Here is a 21708-nt window from a genome sequence, read left to right as displayed (position 1 = left end):
CCGACACCACCATCGTTTTACCCCCTTCACAGCACGGCCTGGCCCCGATCAAACCAGCCGTGTCATAATAAACCAGAATCCTGAAAGGTGCGCCCCAGTCGCTTCCTTACCGTCACCACGTTCTTTGTCGTGCCAGCCCATACAGATTGTAAATCATCAATGTTATGATGACCAATTCAACATCTAGTACTGCCAACGCCGAGTACTAACACTAGTCTGTCATAGGGTCATCTGGCTGTCCTCCGTCCCCGCGAGACCATTTACCTAGAACCTCGCCGGTTCCGTACGTTGTTCAACCACTCCAGGCTCGTCACGGCAATAATTATTTTGTCTGGTCGCCTCCTTGTACTATCAAGACATAGGCACGCCCTCTGAACATGGCTGCTATGGTACAAACCTACCCCCAGCAAACAGCAACTGTTACAATGCTCCAGACGCGACCGAGCTCTTCTTCAGGCATCATGAACGGACACGCACATTCTCAATCTCAACCAAACGTGGGAAACCAACAATATATGGCGAATTCTCAACCTCACAGGAACAGTTTCCACGGACTCCCTGGGGTCGTGGGAGGACAGACTGGCTACCGAGGAAGCTCTCCCGGCCCGGTCCAGCCGTATGCTTTCACGACAACGCCCAACCTTGCTAATAACGGCGCACCATGGCAATCATACGGAGCATACCGGACAACGTCAAACCCTAATGTGTCTACGATGCAGACGATAGACCATGCTAATAACGCGGCTGCTCGTCCTCGTTACCACACAAGCGGCTCCATGACCAACATTCACAACGGTGCCAATTCATCTGCCGTCATGGCTCAGGGAGTATCGAGGGACGACTCTTCTCTTCCATCCATGAGTCGAGCAGCAAATTCCGCCGCATCACGGCCACAGTCGGTGCACCTGACGACATCCTCTGGCCAACAGACCTTCGCTCAGGTTGCGGCTACCAAGGCGTCCCCCGAGAGGTACAGACGGCCTTCACCCAGACAAGTGGATTCCCAGCAGTCTTCGCAAGCCCAGGGCTCTGCCATGCCATCAGGCTCAGGCATGGCAACCGTGGTTCATTTGTACAACCCTCGAGCCATGGGCAACCAAAGAATCCCCCGAAACTCGGCGAACCTTGCCAGCAGACCGCAGAGTGCGTACGGCTCACTGATGACTGGAGCGGCCGCAGACGACATGTTGGTGCCCCGGCAACCCACCGACGAGGATATGAAGAGGTTTCGGCGGCGCAGCATGCACTCAATTGATTCTGCCGATTATCCCAACCCCTTGACCCCGCAGGAGTTCAAGAAACAGCAGGCACAAGCGGAAGAAGCACTCCGCCTCAAGACTAACAGTTCTTTTGCTGGCAATGAGAAGCCTAATGCCGCCACTCACACCAGGAGTGGCAGTTCCGAGAGTATAGTTTCGAGTAGAAGCAGCAACTCTCGACCGTCTTCGGTGAGTGATTCTGATTCCTATCAGGTCCGCATCGCCGATGCATTGCCCAATCATACAGGGATCTGCGGTTTCCTGCGCTAACGACCTGTACCCTTTTACTGATGCGTTACACCCTGTAGTCTACCAATCGAAACTCCAATGTCTCTGCCCCCACAACCACCAGCCCCGCCTCCACTACTAACGACGAAAAGTCGTCCAACCCGGATCAACTCAAGCTGGTGAACATACCACCTCGCAGTTCGTCGACCGATGTTGGGAAACGAGTCCTCAATCCATCGCCGTTATCGAAACCGGTAACCATGGATCCAGCGTCTTCGTCGGGCGACTCTGCGGCGCCCGCAAAGAGCAACGGCCCGGCCGTTACATCCCCTACGAAGCCGCCCGGCTCGTCCCATGGATCCGCAGCTGACAGCCCTGCTGCAAAGCATCTGGCTGCCATTAACGAGAAGGGCGGCCGGCCGAAGACTAAGACGTCGAGGCTCCGCCGTGCTTTCTCTTTTGGCAGCGCTGCCGAATTGAGAAAGTCGCAAGCCAAGGACCAGCAGGCAGACACGCCCTCGACTGCTGTGACCGCCCAACATGGGCCATCAAAACTGCACAAGGATCCGCAGCCCGATGATTTGTACGAAGAGGAGCAAGCACGGATAGCCCAACTACAAGAGGAGAGTGGTTTGGGGAACAGCATCTATTCTGGCACCAAGATCTTTACAGGTTCGAATGACAATCTGTCCATCTCGTCTACAGCTTCATCCGCCTCCGTCATGCTCCGGAAGATGGGACGCGGTATGAAGAAAGGTGGTCGATCGTTGGTCGGGCTTTTTAGACCCAAGTCAATCATCGGCTCGCCAACTGGAGATACACCGGGGGCCAGTCGACCCGAGGTATCCATGGTCACAGTTGAAGCCGAGCGTGAGAGGGTGAATGTGAATGCCAACGGCGACCTCGGTGCACCATCCGGAGGTACTGGCTTCCCTCACTTGGAACGAAACTCCATTGACGCCATAGATGCCGTACACGCAGACAGCCTGACATCGGACCGCCTCGGCAGCTCTGGAACTGACAATTCGGGTGCACGAAAAAGCATTGTCGGTGGCGAGAAGGAACGGGCTGAGGTACTTGCTACCATTCGTAAGGGCATTCTCAAAACTCGGAGTAATTCCCCCAGCCCGTCCCCCCGAGGACAAGATACCAAGGGCCCCATTTTTGAGTTGCCCCTGATCCCCAATGTGACCGATTCCCCAAGCTCCAGTGCCCCGAGCACCCCGAACGAAGACGCTCAGGGTCACAAGCGCAGCGGCTCTGTAGCCATTGGCAATGAAGATTATTTCATGTCGGCACTGAGGCTACGACAGGACACGAAGAGCGCCCCGGGTACGCCACAGGGGAGCATCAGCAAACGCAATGCCACATTTAGCCCGCGCATCGTGTTCTACGATACATGGCCAAGCCAGGAGTACGACCGACGAGGAGAGATAGCAACTTGCAACCGTCTCACACCAATGCTGGCCCAGCAGATCAAAGAGGAGTTGAACAGCTTCAAAATGGTAAATGCACATGGCAACATGCAACGCAGGCTTTGACGCTAACACATATTGCAGGAAATGGAGGTTCACGAAACATCAAAAATTTACACCCACTTTTTCTGATGACAAGCGTATTGAAAGAAATCTGGGCGAGCCTTATTATTCCCGATTAATAGTTTCCTAACACCTGCAAATCCTGTATTTCGACATACTCTTTACACCACAAAGGCGTTCACCAGGTCAGCATCGTATGGTGTCACGGCGTTTTCGAATTCATTGGTACGAATTTTATTGGTTTTCCGTATTAGAGAGGAAACAAAGCCCGATCGATCACCACGACGATATCGGCGACATCCACTACATGTACATGCCAAGGTACGACTCAGTTCCCCGTCACCCGGCCAGGCTGTATACACGGGGCAAGCGTGCAATGTAAATCAAGATATCTTGATGCGGAGCTTGCTAGGTGCAACATGCGCATATATGCGTACCCAGTATGAACTGCTTGCGTGCATGGCAGATAGGGCAAACCCGATGTGCTCTCGAAGAGCATACACCGGTCATTCATTGGGCGTAGTCGTTATCGCTACTTAATCAAGACAAACTCGAAAACAGCAGGCTGGAACATTTTGCGTCGGCATTCTGCCCTTGAAGCTCATATGGAACTTTGGAAGACATCCATTTTTTTTGTCTATCTACACATCCCGTCCATCCTTCAAGCAACGAGGATGACGCAATCTTGGTGGCAGATAGAGCTAGCACATGCCTGCGTGAGAGTGGCTCGGAGCCAGCGATATACGTAAGGGATGGGGTCTATTTGCGGCGGCAAGGGCCGCTGAAAGGGTTTAGACCGAGACTAGATTCGGAAGCGTTGACAGCGAACCGTGTGTTTGCAAGCGAGCACGACACCGGGCGGCACATTATCAAACTCATATGTCTTATCATCATTCATCCTCTCAGCGGTTGATGTATTTGTAACAGGGATCTCTACTTAGTGGGATTGCGGAGGAGAGGGGAAGGGGGGGGGCAGGGGTTCAGACAGACATATTGAATTTTTTATAGCAAATATTCGCATGGGCAGAGCGACAGGATCTATTAAGGCCAACGACAATTATTAAACGCTTTCGATTCGCACCCTCGTGCCATAGTGAAATGAAATCCTTGTCTGGGGCGCCGGCCTCAGGCCTCGTCACTCCAATATAGCCAAAGTCCTTACGCAGGTTCAATATGGGTGCATTGGTTTCCATAAACCTCTCGGTTTCAAAGTGGAATAATCAGTCGATCGACCAAAGGAATACAGTGGGTTGATAAGCGCACTATCCAGCGTAGTATCGAAGTGGACGACACTTTTCCGCGGATATTAATACGACTTATAAGACCGTTTGTTGAGTGGTCCCGGATTTTGCTTGCTCGAAAGGGGTGCCAAGATATCGCCCTTGGAAGTAGTTGTTGAGATCTTAGACTTGCATGAAAGTATTGGGAACTTACTTGCCTTGCAGATACGAGGCACCCCCGCTGCGTACCGAGCAAGCTGGGTTGTTTTCCTGAATTTCTTGTCTGTTTGTAACCAATAAGTCGAGGACGCAAGGGATCTGGATGCGCGTGTAATGTGTTCCACCAATCAGTTGGTCAGCACGCAAGGCCCGGTCTTTTTCGTCAGCCTCGTGCTCACATGCAAGGCTGATAATTAACAACTTCTCAAATTTTGGGGCTGCCGTCTATCAGGAATTGAAAGAAACAAACGATCAGGCGCTACCGAGACGAAAGGCACGACCGTCATTCTGGAGGTTGTGAACAGATTGGGAAGACGCTGGAAATCTCCAGGTGGCCGCTTTCTGATCAGAGCCTACGTCACAATGGGTTCCAGTGCTCTTCCTTCTGGCGATGCGACCACGATGGGGAAGCCCAAGCTGCACGGACGGGCTTTCTACAAGAGCATCGGCAGTCCCAAGTTCATAGTCGCTCCTATGGTTGATCAGTCCGAGTTTGTACGTCCTGGCAAGTTCAAACCAGTCTAGTGACGGTATATTGTTGCTAACTTGGTGGTAATCTCAGGCCTGGCGAATGCTCACGCGATCCTTCCTGACGCCCTCCGAGAACAAGAAAGTCCTCGCTTATACGCCCATGTTCCACGCTCGCCTCTTCCAAGAGGCGGACAATCCTAAATATCGAGACTCCCACTTTCAAGCTACCAATGCTTCCCGCGCCCCCAAAAGAAGCAAGTCGCCCAATCGTGCCAATGAACCAGAAATAGCGTCGGATTCGACACCGTGGCTAGACGGCAATCCTTCCTTCGACCGCCCCCTCTTTGTGCAGTTCTGCGCAAACGATCCGACGCACCTCCTTGCCGCTGCGCAACTCGCCGCGCCATATTGTGATGCCATAGACTTGAATCTCGGTTGTCCGCAGGGTATCGCTAAAAAGGGACACTATGGCGCTTTTTTACAGGAGGACCAGGAGTTGGTCTATAATCTGATCAACAACTTGCACAAGAACTTGTCCGTTCCTATCACGGCCAAGATTCGCATCCTAGAGACGAAAGAGGATACGCTCCAATATGCCAAGAACGTTCTCGACGCGGGAGCCAGCATAATTACAGTGCATGGGCGCAGGAGAGAGCAGAAGGGGCATTTGACTGGTGTGGCGGATTGGTCTTATATACGCTTCTTAAGGGAAAATCTGCCTAAGGACACAGTCATATTCGCCAACGGCAACGTGCTCCAGCATGAAGATCTCGAAAGGTGTCTGGAAGCCACCGGTGCCGACGCCGTCATGACAGCCGAGGGCAATCTAAGTGATCCGGCTCTTTTCTCAAAAGCACCTGCAGAAGGTGAGGAAGGGCGCGAATATTGGAGGGGTCTTGACGGCAAGGGCGGTTTCAGAGTTGATGCCGTGTTCAGACGGTACATGGACATCATTCATAAATACGTGTTGCAGCACGACCCTCCTACGCGGAAACCCCTTTTCGTGGTCGGCGATGACGAAAGCTGGCTGCGCAAAAAATCGCAAGCGGAAGCAGATGAGGAAGAGGGTCCGGCTCGGAAGAAGAGAAAGAAGGACTTTGCTGGCAAGCAGGGCAACAAGCCAGAGAGGACTTCAGATCCTAATCTGCTTGCTATGCGGCCACATCTCTTCCACCTGTTACGTCACTTCATCTCTAGACATACGGATGTGCGTGACGCGTTGGCGAGGTGCCATGCCGGCGATATTGCAACTATGGAGACGGTGCTCGAGATGGTCGAGCGACGGGTGGCGGAGGGGATTATTGAGTACAACAAGACGCAGGGGAAGAGCGTCGAGGAGCCTGAGATCAAGGCTTCTGTTCCTACCGCAACAAGAGACTCGAAGCCAGCCGATGATACAAAGGTGGAGGGTGACGAGGCGGATACCATATACGACCCCGAAAGCTCAGTAGCGACGGTTAAGGCGTGCAAGCGGCCTTGGTGGGTGGCTCAGCCCATTGTCCGGCCGCTGCCTAAGGAGGCGCTGGCCAAGGGAGCGTTGAGCCTGAGTAAAAAGGAGAAGAAGAAGTTGGTAGCGAAGATGGAGAATGGTCCAACAAACCAGATAGGTGGCAAAGTTAAGGATGAGCTGCCCCGGGATGATGGCAAGGAGAGTGTCAAGGAGCCTATTATGAGCGAAAAGGCGAACGGGGTGACGACTGAGGAATTAGTGTGTGGGTAGGTAGAAGTGATACCAACATCGAGTAAAAAACAAAATTTCAAATCCAGCTAATGCGTGCGACTGCGGAGTGTCCTCACTGGAATACGGCAAGTTAATCTGGTCTCAACGTCTTCTATCCCTGTAGTTCGTCACTAGACTCAAGCTCTCAGCTAACGCGGGTGTAAAAGAGGGCCCTCTCTTTTCATGCGGCAGTTTACCAATTTTTTTTTACAAGTTGGAGATTTGGTTTGTTTTCCAAGTATTCCATTCCGCCATGAACCTCGACAACGTTTCCATTCGTATACCTATTGTCCTGACCAAACAGAAACACCACAACGCGGGCCACTTCGCCCGTCGTCCCTAATCGCCCCATGTCTATACCCGCAACTAGCTTCTTGCTCGCATCCCCGCTGGCCACGTTGTCGATCACGGTGGGCGTTTCGATCGGCCCCGGAGCCACACGGTTGATCCAGATGTGTTTGGGTCCTAGCTCAAGGGCCATGGCTTTGGTGAATCCAACGACCGTCCTGCAGTATTATTAATAGTGCCACTGGATCAGCTCCCTTACTCACCCACATCCCTCAAAGGCTCATAAAGAAAAGACGATTAACTACATTCTATATGCTGACCATGGCACACACCTCACTAGCCCTCAACCCCGCCATAATCGCGACATTCATTACCGCGGTGCCCTCCTTCAAATGGGCACGCAAGCCCGCGTGATATTATACGGCCCGCGCAGGTTCGTGTTGACCAGCTTATCGAAATAGTGCCCCGTCGTCTCACAAAGGACAAGGCAGTGGGGTCATTGCCCGCACAGTTGAAGATGAGGTCCAAATGGCCGAACGCTTCCATGGTGTATCATACAGGCTTTTCATAGTCGGCGCTGGACCCCACAGCGCAATCTAGCGTAATACGCTACATATCAGCTTCTTTGCCTATGTTGGCCCGCCCGGACTCGTCGAGGTCGCAGAGGAGGAGGCGGACGCCGTGGTGGGCCAGTATTAGGGCGGTTGGGCGGCTGGAGGGGATGTGAGTGAACCTGCGGCGTGAGATGGGATGTGATGTATATGAGGTGTGTGAAATGCATGGGCTAGACCTACCCTATTCCGGCTGCGGTGCTGGTGATAAGGACCGCCTTGTCTGTGAGTGTGCCTGCCACGATATGAGAACGAGTACGAGATCGATGGCGGGAGAATAGCGGTTCTCTTCCGGCTTGGTTGCTGGCTGAAGTGAACACTACTTTAGAGATTTGGGTGAATAGCTTCTGGATCAGTGTATATTTATGGAGTTCGCCTCAAAATCACTACTGGGTCCCGCGATCATGTCATAATTGCGACTATGGGTCGACTGGTATACCTTACCATCCACTTCTGCGATAGGAGGTGGGTAATTAATTCATAGGACATGATAGGGCGGGTTACTATGTATTGAGAATTCTCATCGGTGCTACCGTCATTCTTTTTCAAATGGATAAACGGGATTGAATCCAGCTAGTACATCTTCATGCTTTCATGCCATTACGCATAAAGTGTTCTGAGAGTCATGCGACATCGCCATCGAAACATCGCGCTTTCATTGCATCTGTGGAATGATCATTTCTAATCTCTAACTTTCCACACTTGGCCCCTGAGAAGAGCTAGTGGGTAGCTTCCCTTAAAATTCCTGAAGATGGTTGGCAATGCTGTGACAGCAGAACACAAGATACATTCACGATCCTCCAGTTGTCCATTTCGTACGTTATGCAATGTTTCAAATGACTGTAATTAACCAAGAAATAAAAGCATATAAAATAATCGTGTCTCATAGCTAACAATCTCGCAGTGAGGGTATAGCCGCCTAATCAAACCACAAACATACAATCAGTCAATCAATTGTTCAATCCATCAGAGAAACACAGAAAATCCCCTTTCCGCCCTTTCCAAAGTCGTTCCAAATCAACTCCCCTCAAACTTAGGCACTAACTTACTCGCCGCCGCCGCCGTCCCCGCCAACTGATATATACTGCCCTGGCTCGTCATCTCAAACACGGATAATTCCGCGCCCAGTTCCTTCGCCAACCACGCTCTCAATTCGACTGAGACAAGGGAGTCGACACCGTACGCGTGGAGTGGTTTGGCCGGGTCGAGGTTGGACGCCTCGACACTAAGAACGCGGCAGAGTTTGAGGAGCAGGGCGTCGAGGACGATTTGTGTGGCCGCCTCCGTGGAAGTGGCGGCAGAAAGGAGGGTGGTGTAGTTTATCTTATCGGATTTGGTTGGGGAGGTGGACGAGTTGGGGTCAGAGGTGGGGGACTTGAAGGGTTGGTGATTAGAGAGGTGGCTGAATAGAGGGTCGTTCCGCCAGGCGGGGAGGTCGATTCCCTCTGCAGCAGTGTGTTGAGGGAGCCAGAGGCGGGGTATAGCCTGGGACTGACGCGTTAAGTCTGCGTTGGATGGTGATGGACGACAGTAAAAGTCTAGCACGGAGAGAAGGTCGTCCTCGGTCATGTAGGACCACCCCGAGGCGCGCATGTGATCCAGCAGCTCGGGCTTCTCGGCTACGAAGCCGACGTCGAGGATGACGGGGAGGTCGAGGGAGACGGCGTTGAGGCTGTGGCCGTTTTGGGGTGATGCTGTCGATAGTTGTCGGGCTAGGGCATCTTGGAAGGCGCCGCCGGCCGAGTAGTTGGACTGCTCTGGGTTGCCGGTGATGCCGACGGTGGAAGATAGGAGGATGAGGAAGTCGAGGTTGCAGCCGAGGACTTGGTGCAGGTTGCGGGATGAGTCGACCTTGGAGCGGATGGTGGTATTCCAGTCGTCGAGTGTCATGTGCTCGAAACGGTTATCCTGGTGGGCGGTTCGGGTTAGCATGGTATGATAACATATCAGAAAGCAAGTCAATTTACCTTTAGTACCATGGACCCCTGGATACACCCCTTTATTGGGGGCATGGAAGTCAGACATTCGGCGACCACCGCTCTTAGGGCTTCGGGATCCGTCACGTCACAAGCGGGTGCGACAACCTTGTCGCAGACCGATTCGAGTTCTTTGATTAGTTCCTTAGCCGAGTCCTCGACGGGACCGCGCCTCGACAGGAGGATGAGGTTCTTGGCGCCGCGGGAGGCCATCCATCGCGCAACCGACCTCCCCAATCCTCCAAGACCACCAGAGATGACATAAGTAGCCGCAGAGCTGAACTGGCTGGCGGGTTTCCGGCTCGGGAGAACAGGCACCACGTCTCCAAGCTGTGGCTCGAGCACCAGGTTCCCTAGAAGTTCACCAGACTGCAACTGCCGGAATGCAGCTGGCACTTGAGAGTAAGGTAGGGAAGTGATAGGTGTCATCCGCTTCGCCGCATCGAGCTGGTTCAAAACAAACGTGACGGCCTGCTGGAAAATGCGCTGTGCCCGCACGGGGTCATGTTGAGCCAGGAAGACGGCATCAAACGACTCGAAGCGGGTGTTGCGGTTGAAGTTTCCCATGGATATGGAAGCGTTAGCGTTGATATCTCCCCCCAGTCCAAGCTCGACGAAGCGGCCAAATGGAGCAACGCAGTCCCAGCTGGCTCTAAGAGCTTCTCCTGCGAGGCAGTTCAGGACCACATCAACACCGCGGTTGTTTGTCGCGCGGAGGATGCCGGCCTTGAAGGACAAGTCGCGGCTGGAGAAGATGTGATGCCGAGGCACGCTGTACGTGGTTTCAAGGAACTCGCGTTCTTCGATGCTTGCGACTGTTGCGAAGACGTCTGCCCCCTGGTATTGGGCTAGCTGAAGGGCAGCTTGACCGAGCCCGCTGGCGGCCGAATGGATGAGCATGGTGTCCCTTTGGTTAAGGACACCCGTCTCGTGGAGCACGGCATAACTCGTTGTGTATGCTATAGGGATCGAAGCAGCCTCGGCCCAAGACATTGAGTCCGGCATCTTGGCAACGAACCCTTGTTGAGATCGCACATACGTCTTGATGCCTCCTTGGAAGCACAGTCCGAAGACTTTGTCTCCGACCTTGAACTCAACTGCGGATCCTACCCTGGTGACGATACCGGAGGCCTCAAGTCCAAGCGGCGCTTCCGAAGCCTTACCCAGCGCTATCGCTAAGTCCTGGGCGTTGACCCCGCTAGCCATGGTCATGAACTCGACCTCGTCGTCTGCCAGGGGCGAGCTGTACAACGGATCATCCTCAAACCTCAGTGTGTCCAGCAAGCCCGTGGTGCCGATCTGAAGAGAGAGGGAGCGATCGGGAGTACCACCAAAGTGCTCTTCCACCACATTTGGAGAGGCGGTCTGGGTTTGCATGTGTTCCGTCAAAGCCTTTGCCTCGACAAGGCGGGGAACATGAATCATCCCGTTGGAGATGCGGAAGGAGTTCTCCGTGCTGTTCTCGAGGGTACGCAACACCTGCAACGAGCAACCGACGATGGTGCTCGAGTTGTCTCCCTGCTCAAAGGACAGGGTGACGAACCTCAAGTCGGGCTTCTCTGCCCGGATGCCTCTCGCCATACCAGTGATCAACTCCATGTCTGGTGCTGCCGTGGTAGCTGTTCCACCGCGAGTCAGCCAGACGAGTTGCTTGCAGTTATGAACCATGTGCTTGAGAGCGGCAAAGACCTCCTGTCCCATATTCGCAAGCACTGGTGACTCAAGCTCGGAGAGGACTATGCAGGTGCTGTCCTTCAGGTCTTTGTCTCCCATCGCCGTCATTGCAACCGTCTCGCAAGGGGCTATGGCGGTCGACATACCCCCAGCCACCTGCTTTTGCAGCGCCGACCTCACGTCAACCACAATGTAGGTAGCATTCCCCGACACCAGCTTTTGCTCTGGCACCGGCACAGTCGACGCCAGCACCGAACTCGACTGGTACTCCGGATCCGGAAAATCATCCAAAACAGCATCCAAACCCGTAAACCCCGAGTCCAACAAATGCCGACCCCAATTCTCTGCCGACATCAACGGTCCCCACTCCCTCTCCGGCTCCTCCGACAGCCACCAGCCCGGCAACACACCAAAGCAGAAGCTGCCGAGCAGAATACTCGGGTTCGTAAGCTCGAACAGCAACAGCTTTCCCCCGGGCTTGAGAAGCGTTTTTATGTTCTGCAGGGTATTGTTGATATTCGCCGTAGCATGCAACACATTCGCCGCAACCACCAGATCGTACTCCCCCTTTCCGAACCCCTGTTCTGCGGGATCCCGCTCCGCGTTCAGCACCCGGAAACTCATGTTGTCCAAGTGGTCCTTGAACAAGTCCCGCGCCAGCTCGAAGAAGGAAGGCGAGATGTCGGTGAAGTCGTAGTGGTCGTACCTTCTGCCATTCTCCCGTGCGAGGGTCTGCATGACGGAATACGTCGCCCCCCCTGTTCCCGCGCCGACCTCGAGGACTTTCATGGTCGGGTTCTTGTGCGCAAGGGCGTCGAGGTAGGCGCGCAGTTGGGCGTAGCACCGGTTCGAGCCCAGGCCGTGCCGGTAGACGTTCTCGGCGAGCTTGTCTTTGAAGATTATGTCGAGGGGATCGAGGGAGCCGCCAAGCATTTGGGGGAGGGCTTGGCCAACAGCCGTGATGAGCTTGCCTTCGGGGGTGTCTCCGACTCTGACTCTTTCCTCGAGTTCGGGGATGCTGTCGCAGGACAGTCTCCGGGTGGAGGTGGTGGTGGTGATGATGTGGGCCATCCAGGATACGTAGCACTGGTGGTGCGGTTCCATCTTGGCGATGTCGGTTTTCGAGGTTGACGCGAGGAATTGGCGCATGTAGAGGAAGCAGAGAGACTCGCAGTCGTCCATCCATCCTGATGGGTCGTCTTGTGCTGTGACGGGAAGACCGAAGACTTGTCCCGCTTGGTCTTTGGTCAGGATGGTCGGGTCGGGCTTCCAGTCTAGGTTGAGAGCCGAGTGCTTGGGGTCATCCTGTGACTTTGAAGAGGCGTCACCAGGAAGGGTCTTGAAGACCAGGCCCGAAGCATAAACCAGGGGCACTCCTGTTTCGGGGTGGACCGCCGCAAAAGAAGACTCGGCCTCTCCGCCACGGGGTTTGGGCTGGGCGGATACCGTGTAGGCATCGTGTGAAGCAGCCGAAACCCACATCTCAGCTGCGTAAATGGGGACTATGGCCTGCTGAGATCGCTTGGGAGTAAGCACCAGGGGAACAAGGTTAGCCTGCATCAACCCATCCAGGGTGGACGGATGTACCAGGTGAGGCTGGAGGTATTGATACGGCATGCCCTTCTGGATGCTGGAAACCATCGAGTCGATGTTGGCGAGCATCTGGTGGGCTGGTCCTAGCCGGACATCCTTGAGTGTCCGGAAGGAAGGGCCAAAATCGAGTCCGGTATCCCGGAAGGTGGTGTACAACTTGGAGGCTGTGACTTTTCTTGCACAGCTACTCTGCGCGTGCTTCAGTTCTTGATTGCGCTTTTCTTGCACCATTTGGTCTTCCAGTCCCCCGTCCACGGGGGTGTGTTCTGACTCGTACTCGGTTTGTATAAGTCCACGACAGTGCTCTCTCCACTCGCCTCCCTCTAGCGTGCAAAGTTGGAATTCATTCCAGGATGACGAGGAGGGCGCACTAGTCTTTCGAGATGACCGCAGGTAGAAGTGCGACTCGACACCTTGCGCAGTATCTGGGATGCGCAGGGCGAGATGGAACGACACGTCCTTGAATCGGAATCCCGTGACCACATTGTCCTTGTCAGCGATCTGGCGGCTGGCTTCAATGGCCATGACGAGCATTCCGGCGGCGGGATAAAGAATGTCGCCGGACACTTTGTGATCCTCGATCCAGGGGTTCTCCGAGAGCCTGATGTGGTTGCACCATACCGCATTGTCTTTGTCCCAATCGCGAGCCGGGGCGCCGAGGAGTTCGTGGCGGGGGGCAGGGCGGAAGCGGAAATTTTTGCTAATCCGACTTTCGGCCCAGTGCTCGTTGGTATGGTTGAAAGGGTAGCTCGGGAGGTCGGTGAGCATTAGGGGAGTATGGTTTTTGGATGCGGCCGTCTTGTTGACCTCGAGCAGGTCGACGTCGTAGCCTCGACAAAACAACGAGCCGGCTGCTTCCAGAGCGGTGTTCATGGCCGACTCTTTGCGTCGAATCACCGAGTGGTACTTGACGGTGTCGCCTCCCTTGATCTGACTCGTGATGCTTCGCAGTGGTCCTTTCAGACCACTGTGTGGACCTATCTCGAGAATGTCGGTAATGGGTCTTGGGGGTTGTATATAGTGCTTATTATGTCCATCAACCCCATTCACTCCATTCACTCCATTGACTCCATTGACTCCATGGGCCTTTGCAGGTCCCTGGAGCATATCCGTGATAGCCTCATTGAAGCGAACAGGCGACACCAAGTTGTCGACCCAGTAATCAGCCCCCCGAAGCTTCGACGGCGGGATGGAAGCACCGTATAGAGACGAAAAGTACGAAGGCTCCGAAGGGCCTTGTCTAGCACCCTCCTGCACCTCGCCTATCAAGTCGAGATACTCGTCGCTAATGGGCTGCATGAACCGGGAATGGTACGCAATATCGACCGTCAGCTTGCGAGCAAATATTTTTTCGCCTTTCAGCAATTCGACCAGGGCGTCGATCTTGGCGATATCGCCACTGACGGTGTGACTCTCGGGACTGTTCATACAGGCAATTTCCAGTCCACCTTCGCTGATCATGCGGTTGACACGATCGATGCTCGCTAGCGTGGCTTCTTTGTCGAGGGCCACGGCCACCATGCCCGTCTTGGGCTGTGTCTTGGAACGGGACAGTCTGGCACACAGTTTGCCCCTGTAATATGAGATGCGCCATGCTGCCTCTTTGGAGAGGTGGCCGGCGGCGTAAGCGGCAGCGATCTCGCCGGAAGAGTGACCAGAGACGGCGTGGGGGTGTATGCGCCACGTGGAAAGAAGGTCTACCAAGGCAACTTGTAAGGCGGTGCAAATAGGCTGACAGAACTCCGGGTCGTCTATCCGTGAAGTTTTGGCGTCCTTGCACAGTTCATCTGCAAACGAGCAAGCGTTAGTTAGTACGGTGAAGACGGCACTCTCCTGAGGGGGGTTCCACTCACATGGTAATGACCAGGAACAGCCCAAGCTGCTGAGGTATTTATCCGCAGCGTAGAGGCTTTGTTGGAATGTCGGATAACTCATCAGCTCTCGACCCATAGCAGGCCACTGCGCGCCCTGGCCCGTGAAGATAAAGGCCAGACGTGGCTCGGCCGCTGCTCTTATTGGTGTGGGCTTCTCGCTAAGCGCCTTTTGTAGAGCCGCCTGAGAGCTCGCGATGCTGAAGGATCGCCACCCATGCCGGGTTCTCTTGCTTGCGAGCGTGTAACTAAGATCCCTCAAGAACGGGACTGCTTCACTCGACCGTTTCGACTCAAGGTACTGGCTGTAAAGCTCGTGTAGGCGGGAAACACCATCCCGGTCATATGAAGACAACACGTATAATTGTTGTCGTTCTTCTTCTCCCTCTCCTTCTTCTTCTATCATTTCGTCTTCGTTGTCATCCAGTCCGGCCTTGCCCTCGTCGACAAGGGGTGGCAGACTGGTGCCATTCAACTTAGTGGACGGTTGCCAGCCGTTGACGACTCGTGTAGGGGTGCGAACGCCATTACTAAGGCCGTTGACCCGAGGTTCTGATTTATGAATGCCGCTGCCATTCACTACTTTTGGTGGAGAGTGACCTCCATTTGGGTGTCCTATTCGTATGCTGTTAGTGATTCGTAAACGCAGAAGGGGGGAGCAGAACGTAAAAACAAACTTGCCATTGGCATAAGCAATCAGTTTCGGGTTCGCCACAGTACGATGGCTGCCCCCGAGATGGTACTGCTTCAAAAAGTGCAAAGCATCGTCCATTACAACGTGGGCGTTGGTGCCGCCAACTCCGAACGAGTTGATGGACATGCGGCGCACACCAGATTGCGGCCAAGGGGTTGCCTTGGTTGGAAAAGCCAGGTTCCATTCCTCTAGTATCTTAGGGTTTCGTTTCTCAAACCACGTGTTGGCGGGGATGATACCACGCTCCAGGGTGAGAACTCCCTTAATGATGGCAGCAACCCCAGCGGCGCCCTCCAGATGCCCAACATTACTCTTCAAGGCTCCAACGTACAGGGGCTGGTCCGCGGACCGGTGCTGGGTAAAGACGTCGCTAATGGCCCCTGCTTCGATAGGGTCTCCGACCGCGGTACCTGTGCCATGAGCTTCAAAGAATCGCGTTAACGACGGATCAAGGGAGGCTCTGGCGTAGACCTGTCGAATGAGGTCGGCCTGGGCACCCTGCATGGGCTGTGTGATTCCAGGGGATCTCCCATCGGAATTGGACCCGGTATTCCGAATGACGGCGCGGATCATGTCTCCATCGCGGATGGCATCCGAGACCCTCTTCAACACGATGGTCCCGAAGCCTTCGCCTCGACCGTACCCGTTGCCCCGGTGGTCGAAACTGTGGGAGGTGCCGTCCGGGCCGAGCACTCCTGCTGCGTCAAGCAGGAGCGTGAACTCGGGCGAGATCATGAGGTTGCATCCGCCGACAATTGCCATGGAGGTCTCACGGAGCTTCAGGCTGTTCACGGCCTGGTGCGCGGCTACGAGACTACTCGAACAGGCCGTGTCGATGGTCATGCTCGGGCCGCGAAAGTCGTAGAACCACGAGACCCGGTTGCTGAGCATGCTGACCACGGTACCGTTGACGCCATACTTCAGGGGGATGTCGAGGTCCTTGGTCATCATCCGGTCGTAGTCAGAATACATGCAACCGACGAAGACGCCCGTTTGGGATCCGGCCGCCGCCTCGAGGGAAACCCCAGCTGGTTGGGTGTTAGCATAACGTTCATGGCTGCTGGTAGGTATGATGACCAAAACCATCGGCAAGCGGGGAACGAACCGTTTTCAAGTGCTTTGTAAACACTCTCCAGCATGCCGCGCTGTTGCGGATCCATGCTGGCCGCCTCGGTGGGCGTGATGGAGAAGAAAGGGGCATCGAAGGCCGATATGCTGCCTTTGAGGAAGTGCGCCGCTCGGACTCGGGTCTACTGCATTATCAGTCTCTGCGCGTCAAACTCTAAAACCCCAAGGGGCAAACAAGATGCGTACGTACACTGCCGCATCTTTCAGGGTCGGGATGCCAAAACGCGTCGGCATTGTACCGCTCTGCCGGTATCTCAGTCCGGGCTGACCGTCCCGCGAGCAGGAACTCGTAGAACTTTTCGGCAGTCTCGCCGTCACCAGGGAACCTGGCGTCCAGCCCGATGATCGCAATCGGCTCATCCATCATGGATGCAGCGTTTTTCGAGTCATGAAGAAGACCAGTGTTTGTCGGTCTCCTAGGCCACCTCGAGAAAGAATACTAAGCAGCTCGCGGCTGCTACTCGTACTTAATAATAAGCTTCCCGGCCTGCATCGATAGCATCGTCTCGAGGCCGCATCCACTCTTATCTGACGAACATGTCGTTCCCGACCATTCATGGACCGAAGGCCCGCGAGACTTCCCCAATCGCACCGCTGCCCATCCGCGACGCCAGTGGTTTGGGGTGGAGCGCCCATCGTCGAGTCCAATGGCCACTGCAAATTTCCCCCCTGAGCAACCCGGACAGGCCACTTTATCTTTTCCAAATGGGCTAATGCATCTAACTGCCACTTGATTGACACCTTAGACTGCAGCGACTGAGTCTACTAGTCCTCTGTTGACGAGCGAATAGTTCACCGCTCACTGAGGAGCTGTGTACAGTATCATTGCACTTTGTGGATACCGCCAGTAGTGAGGCGGGGTTTGTGGTCTCTGTCTCTGTATCTTCCACCATCCATCGCTTCCCCTCTCCCCAAGTGCCGTTAAGCGCTCATCGTCGGGTACGGAGTCCTGCGTACGCGGTACGGCCATCGGGAACCCGAATCGCACAGGCTTCCCCGTCTCGATTCTAGGCGAATCGAAGATCGGACGTTTGGGTCCCATCGAATTGATCGGCATCCTAGTCAACAACCCGCTTATAGCATTAGGGTTGGGGCCTAGTGTGTTGTCCGTACCATATCCGTACAATGAAGGACCATGCTCAATGTCGATGCTTAGATGGTCGCCGAGGAACGGGTGCGTCGAGACGTTGGGAAGCACGGCCAGGTCTGCACTGCCGTGTCAGGTAGCCAGCTCGACCCACTTGCAAGTAAGATGACCGTATAATGCAACCCGTGCCGGTAGAGCAGGGGTAGAATACTCCGTATAACATATCATATTACGTATACTATAGGATGCCCATCCGCCTTTCCGCGTGTTCTCCTGACTGTGCCACCGGATCGCGAAACAAAGGGCCAGACCAGCTCATCAACGGTCTATGCGCGGGTTTATCGCACGGCGTCTACGTACCGAAGTAGTGAGGTAGATGTCACCACCGCACATGGCAATGCAACGGCACTTGGTCGCACTGGCACGCTGGCACGTTGGTTGGGCTTGATTCCTGCATGAATAGCTTCCAGCGCTCCGATTGGACCCAGAGAGCGAAAGTGCCGGAGGAGAACCCAAGAAGTCGGGTTGAGAGGAAGACGTCGGACGTCGCAGTTCGTGATAGGGACGGACCAAAGAAAGCCTACGGGATCCAATACCTAGCGACTGCCCTGCAAACGGGGGAAAGCTTAATCCTCAATTAGCATCACCCAAGAGGTGTACCGAGAACGCGAAAAACGCCCGACCTCTTCCACGGCAAGTCCGTAACGAGACATATGGCCAAGCACGTTGGGCTGACAAAAAGGCAGGAGACAAGTGGACACAGGCTGCAAGCGAGGGGCACTAGGTCCAATATGTATTCAGCTGCACGGAGCTTGCGCCCACGTTGCATAGGAATGTTTCAACAAATACGACGAAACAGGCAATTCCTGCTTCCCTAAAAAATATAATATCAGAACGCGCCTAAGGTTTGGGCTTCCCATGCCTGCCATACCTGTGACAATCCCCCATATGGCCCATCTACACAGTGAGGTGGCCAATCGGGGTGTCTACTCCGGGTGGGACGTTTCCTTTTCAGGGACCCTCGTCAAAAGAGGAAAGACTGCGACCCTCTCACGCGCATGCAAACGAGGGCTTCCCACGGGCAAAAATGTGGCCTTACATGATTCTGTCGCCCTGCTTAACCTGGCTATAGCTTCCTGGGTTATAGACTTGGTAGCGAGGGCCGTGAAAGAGTCGCACACCAGCGACGACACGGAAAAGCCCCGCTGAAGAAACAGGGGCAGCCGGCCTGCAGCCAGGACACTAATAAATGAGGACGCAGGCCTAAGAAAAGGAAAACAAGGCCCATGACTCGGGTGGGTATTTCAATTCGAGTTGTTCCTTAAGAAAGTCGACTGGTTCCATTGTTCTAGCATTTTGGTAACCAGATCCCCGCGAGAAGGTTGATTAGGCACCCTCGTGATACCACAGACTACCGCAGCGGGCAAAGAATTAAAAGAAAAGAGAAAACAAGAGAACCAGCCAAACAAAAAAAATTTATCCAAAGCCCAAAGAGCAACCGCCCCCTCGGGCCGTCCCGAGGCTTTGCTTTGATGGACACATCCAAATCGCGCGGCCACAGAAGCGCCACCCCGTTGGGACGGCCTTCCACAGTGGCATCAACCGTGTCTTCCAACAACGCGAGGGAGGACTTGTTCACCGCCACCTCGTCGTCATCCGAACTGCACCATCATGCATCTGCGTCTACTACCCCGCACCACTACCGCAACCACCACGACCTCAGCCACCCCAGTTCAGGCACGGCGTCGAAACCGCAGACCCTTTCCAAACATTCCTTAGGCTCGTCTGCGAACCTGCAGCGACCCAGCAACGTGCGTCCAATCTTCTTCTTTTCGGCCCTCTATTATCAAGCGACTCCGATTGGTGTCGCCCGGCGAGGACTGCTACACATGCCTGGAACATGACAGCGGCATGAGGTGTTGACGAAGACTTGCAGGCATCGGCCAGTATTGACGACCGCTCGACGTCCAGTCTCGCATCGATCCAGTCGCATGAGTTTTGGCCTCAGCCTGATTCGGATGATTCGGACAACACATCGAACTCGTACCCCAAAAGGTAAAAGCCTCGAGACACTTATCTGTTGTTGGGTGGCCCCTCCCCGTCCCCAACCCGCGCGGCCCCCACCCCGGTCCCCTCCCCCCCCCTCTCCCTTATCGATCGGTGGGTTAGGGTCGGTCGGTTCTTTTTTTTACTCACGATGGCCACTTCATGCAGGAGCTGCAGCAGCACCAAGACGAAAACGAGTGGATGGAGCACGTCGAGATTCTTTAGGGCTCTCGCTAAGAGGTTCGGCAAATCGTACAAACGTGAGCCACCATCTTTCCTTCATCTTGCGCGTTCCCCTTGCAGCTGTTGGGCACCCGCCCATACCTATTCGGAGAAACTAACGATTGACCAATTGCTCTCATTAGCTCGATACGGCTTTCTACTTAACGACGCGGTGAGAAACAAGACGCCACCTTTAGGTTTTGGCGCTTTCGTCGGCTAATCCAAAAATTACCTTTCAGCAAGAACAAGATAGAAACGGTGAGTAAGAGGGGTAGGCCCCGGCCCCGTCTTGGTGTGCGCTAGGCGGGCGCTGACTTGAAATCAAAGAACTTCAACACAAAGTACTACGCGAACTACTCGACGGCCGCCTCCACTTATCTCCAGTGATCAGGCCGGCAAGAGCCCTCGATGTAGGAACAGGACCTGGGTCTTGGGCATTGGTCTGTCTGTCCGTCCATCGTCGTCTTGTACGAGGCTGACTTTGCAATTACAGGACTTCGGCAAGTCAGGTGGACTCTTACACGTATACTAGGCGCATACTAATCCCGTCCGTCCAGCCAAGCGACACCCGGAATGTGACGTCGTCGGCATAGACATAGACCCCGTGCGGCCTCCGTCGGCGGTACCAAACTGCCGCTTTCTCGTCATGGACGCCACCGAGGATTGGGCATTTGAGGAGAAATTTGACTTCATCCACGTACGGATGGTGGGCGACTTGCCCGGCAAAAACAAGCTCATTCAGTCCATCTTCGAAAATCTGAACCCTGGCGGCTGGGTCGAATTCACCGAGTGGATAGTGCTCTTACAGTCGCCGGACCACTCATTTGACGGTAGCGCATTTCACAAGTGGAACTGCCTACTGCTAAAAGGCAAGTCGGGCGCCGTCGACCAATGACAGAAAGGACCGGGTGGTTTGTCAGTTCTACACGGGTATAGTCACTAACGCGTGCATTAGGCCTCCGAAAACTCGGCAGTTCCGTATTCTATCCAACGGAATACAAGGCGCTGCTCCAAAAGGCCGGGTTCGACCATGTGACCGAAAGGAAACACGCCGCCATGACGAACCCTTGTTACCCGGGCAAAAGCATGCAGAGACTCGGCGCCCTGATGACGTCCAACTGGATGGGTGTGATCGAGCCGTTATCCGTGCCTGTGTTTGCGAGCTTGGGCTGGTCGCCGGAGAAGACGAAATCGCTACTCGTGGATGTGCGGAAGGAGATCAGCGACCCTCGCTTCCATTCATTCATGACGTTGTGAGCTCCCCATGACCCAATGACGCGTTTTCTCCTCCACTTATGTACCTTTTTTTTTTTTTTTTGATGAACGCGAATTGCTGATTGAGGATCGTAGAATGACCGTGTACTGCCAAAAGCCGACGGAGGAATAACACAGGATAGGCCGGCCCCGTGTGGGGGAGTTTTTAATAGATCGGGATTACGCCGTATGGAGTTTGGTCCGGTGGAGCATGCGGGCGGGCGGGATGCTACCCACTCTGCTGCCGCAGCATGCGCCAGCATGAACGTTGTGTGAGGTGTACAACATGACTCTAATGCAACCAGAGTTCCAATTCCATACAACCTTCTCATGTGGCAACCAATGAGAGAACTTCAACTATCGGAGGCTACGACGCCGCATCGTGGCTTCAGCGGCGCGCGATAAGACCCAACCCCCAAAATGCCTTCATTTCTTTAAGGAGCAGACCGCCCATCATTGGGCGATTGGGGATGCGATTGGAACGGGATGTAGATGCAGTCGCGGAGACATCGTGGACCTGCCACTACGAGTAAGGGAGCTGATCCCAGCAGACTTCGGTCACTTGCTTCCCCGTTTGCAGCAAGCTGCGCTGAGATACGGCAAAGCGAG

The 21708-nt window shown here is 54.5% G+C and overlaps 5 protein-coding genes across 5 annotated transcripts; 3 read left to right on the top strand and 2 right to left on the bottom strand.

Moving 5' to 3' along the window:
- Positions 1-377: 377 nt before the first annotated feature.
- BCR38DRAFT_333498 (uncharacterized protein) lies at positions 378-3094 on the top strand (the record flags this gene model as incomplete). Its single annotated transcript, XM_040855234.1, has 3 exons — positions 378-1448; positions 1568-2992; positions 3047-3094. The coding sequence occupies 3 exons, from the start codon at positions 378-380 to the stop codon at positions 3092-3094; spliced, it is 2544 nt and encodes an 847-aa protein (XP_040720060.1).
- Positions 3095-4609: 1515 nt separating this feature from the next.
- On the top strand, positions 4610-6702 carry BCR38DRAFT_421021 (uncharacterized protein). Its single transcript, XM_040859417.1, has 2 exons — positions 4610-4959; positions 5027-6702. Exons 1-2 carry the CDS (start codon positions 4828-4830, stop codon positions 6653-6655), a joined length of 1761 nt encoding a protein of 586 aa, XP_040720059.1. The 5' UTR covers positions 4610-4827; the 3' UTR covers positions 6656-6702.
- A 1702-nt stretch (positions 6703-8404) lies between these two features.
- BCR38DRAFT_99845 (beta-ketoacyl synthase domain-containing protein) lies at positions 8405-17073 on the bottom strand. Its single transcript, XM_040865847.1, has 6 exons — positions 16681-17073; positions 16468-16612; positions 15350-16390; positions 14651-15283; positions 9522-14584; positions 8405-9462 (listed from the first exon to the last, which is right to left on the bottom strand). Exons 1-6 carry the CDS (start codon positions 16855-16857, stop codon positions 8572-8574), a joined length of 7950 nt encoding a protein of 2649 aa, XP_040720058.1. The 5' UTR covers positions 16858-17073; the 3' UTR covers positions 8405-8571.
- BCR38DRAFT_471485 (uncharacterized protein) lies at positions 16943-18307 on the bottom strand. The gene is made up of 3 exons (XM_040862862.1): positions 17938-18307; positions 17732-17787; positions 16943-17701 (listed from the first exon to the last, which is right to left on the bottom strand). The coding sequence occupies exons 1-3, from the start codon at positions 17968-17970 to the stop codon at positions 17290-17292; spliced, it is 501 nt and encodes a 166-aa protein (XP_040720057.1). The 5' UTR covers positions 17971-18307; the 3' UTR covers positions 16943-17289.
- A 1864-nt stretch (positions 18308-20171) lies between these two features.
- BCR38DRAFT_503185 (TAM domain methyltransferase) lies at positions 20172-21663 on the top strand (the record flags this gene model as incomplete). Its single annotated transcript, XM_040864872.1, has 4 exons — positions 20172-20297; positions 20408-20728; positions 20782-21098; positions 21196-21663. Coding segments are annotated over 4 exons (801 nt in total), but the record flags the coding sequence as incomplete, so codon positions are not given.
- Between the last annotated feature and the right edge of the window lie 45 nt (positions 21664-21708).

Source organism: Pseudomassariella vexata (genome assembly GCF_002105095.1).
Source record: "Pseudomassariella vexata strain CBS 129021 chromosome Unknown BCR38scaffold_2, whole genome shotgun sequence".
In the NCBI taxonomy this organism is placed as follows: domain Eukaryota; kingdom Fungi; phylum Ascomycota; class Sordariomycetes; order Amphisphaeriales; family Pseudomassariaceae; genus Pseudomassariella; species Pseudomassariella vexata.
This window is presented reverse-complemented; position numbering and strand designations above follow the sequence as displayed.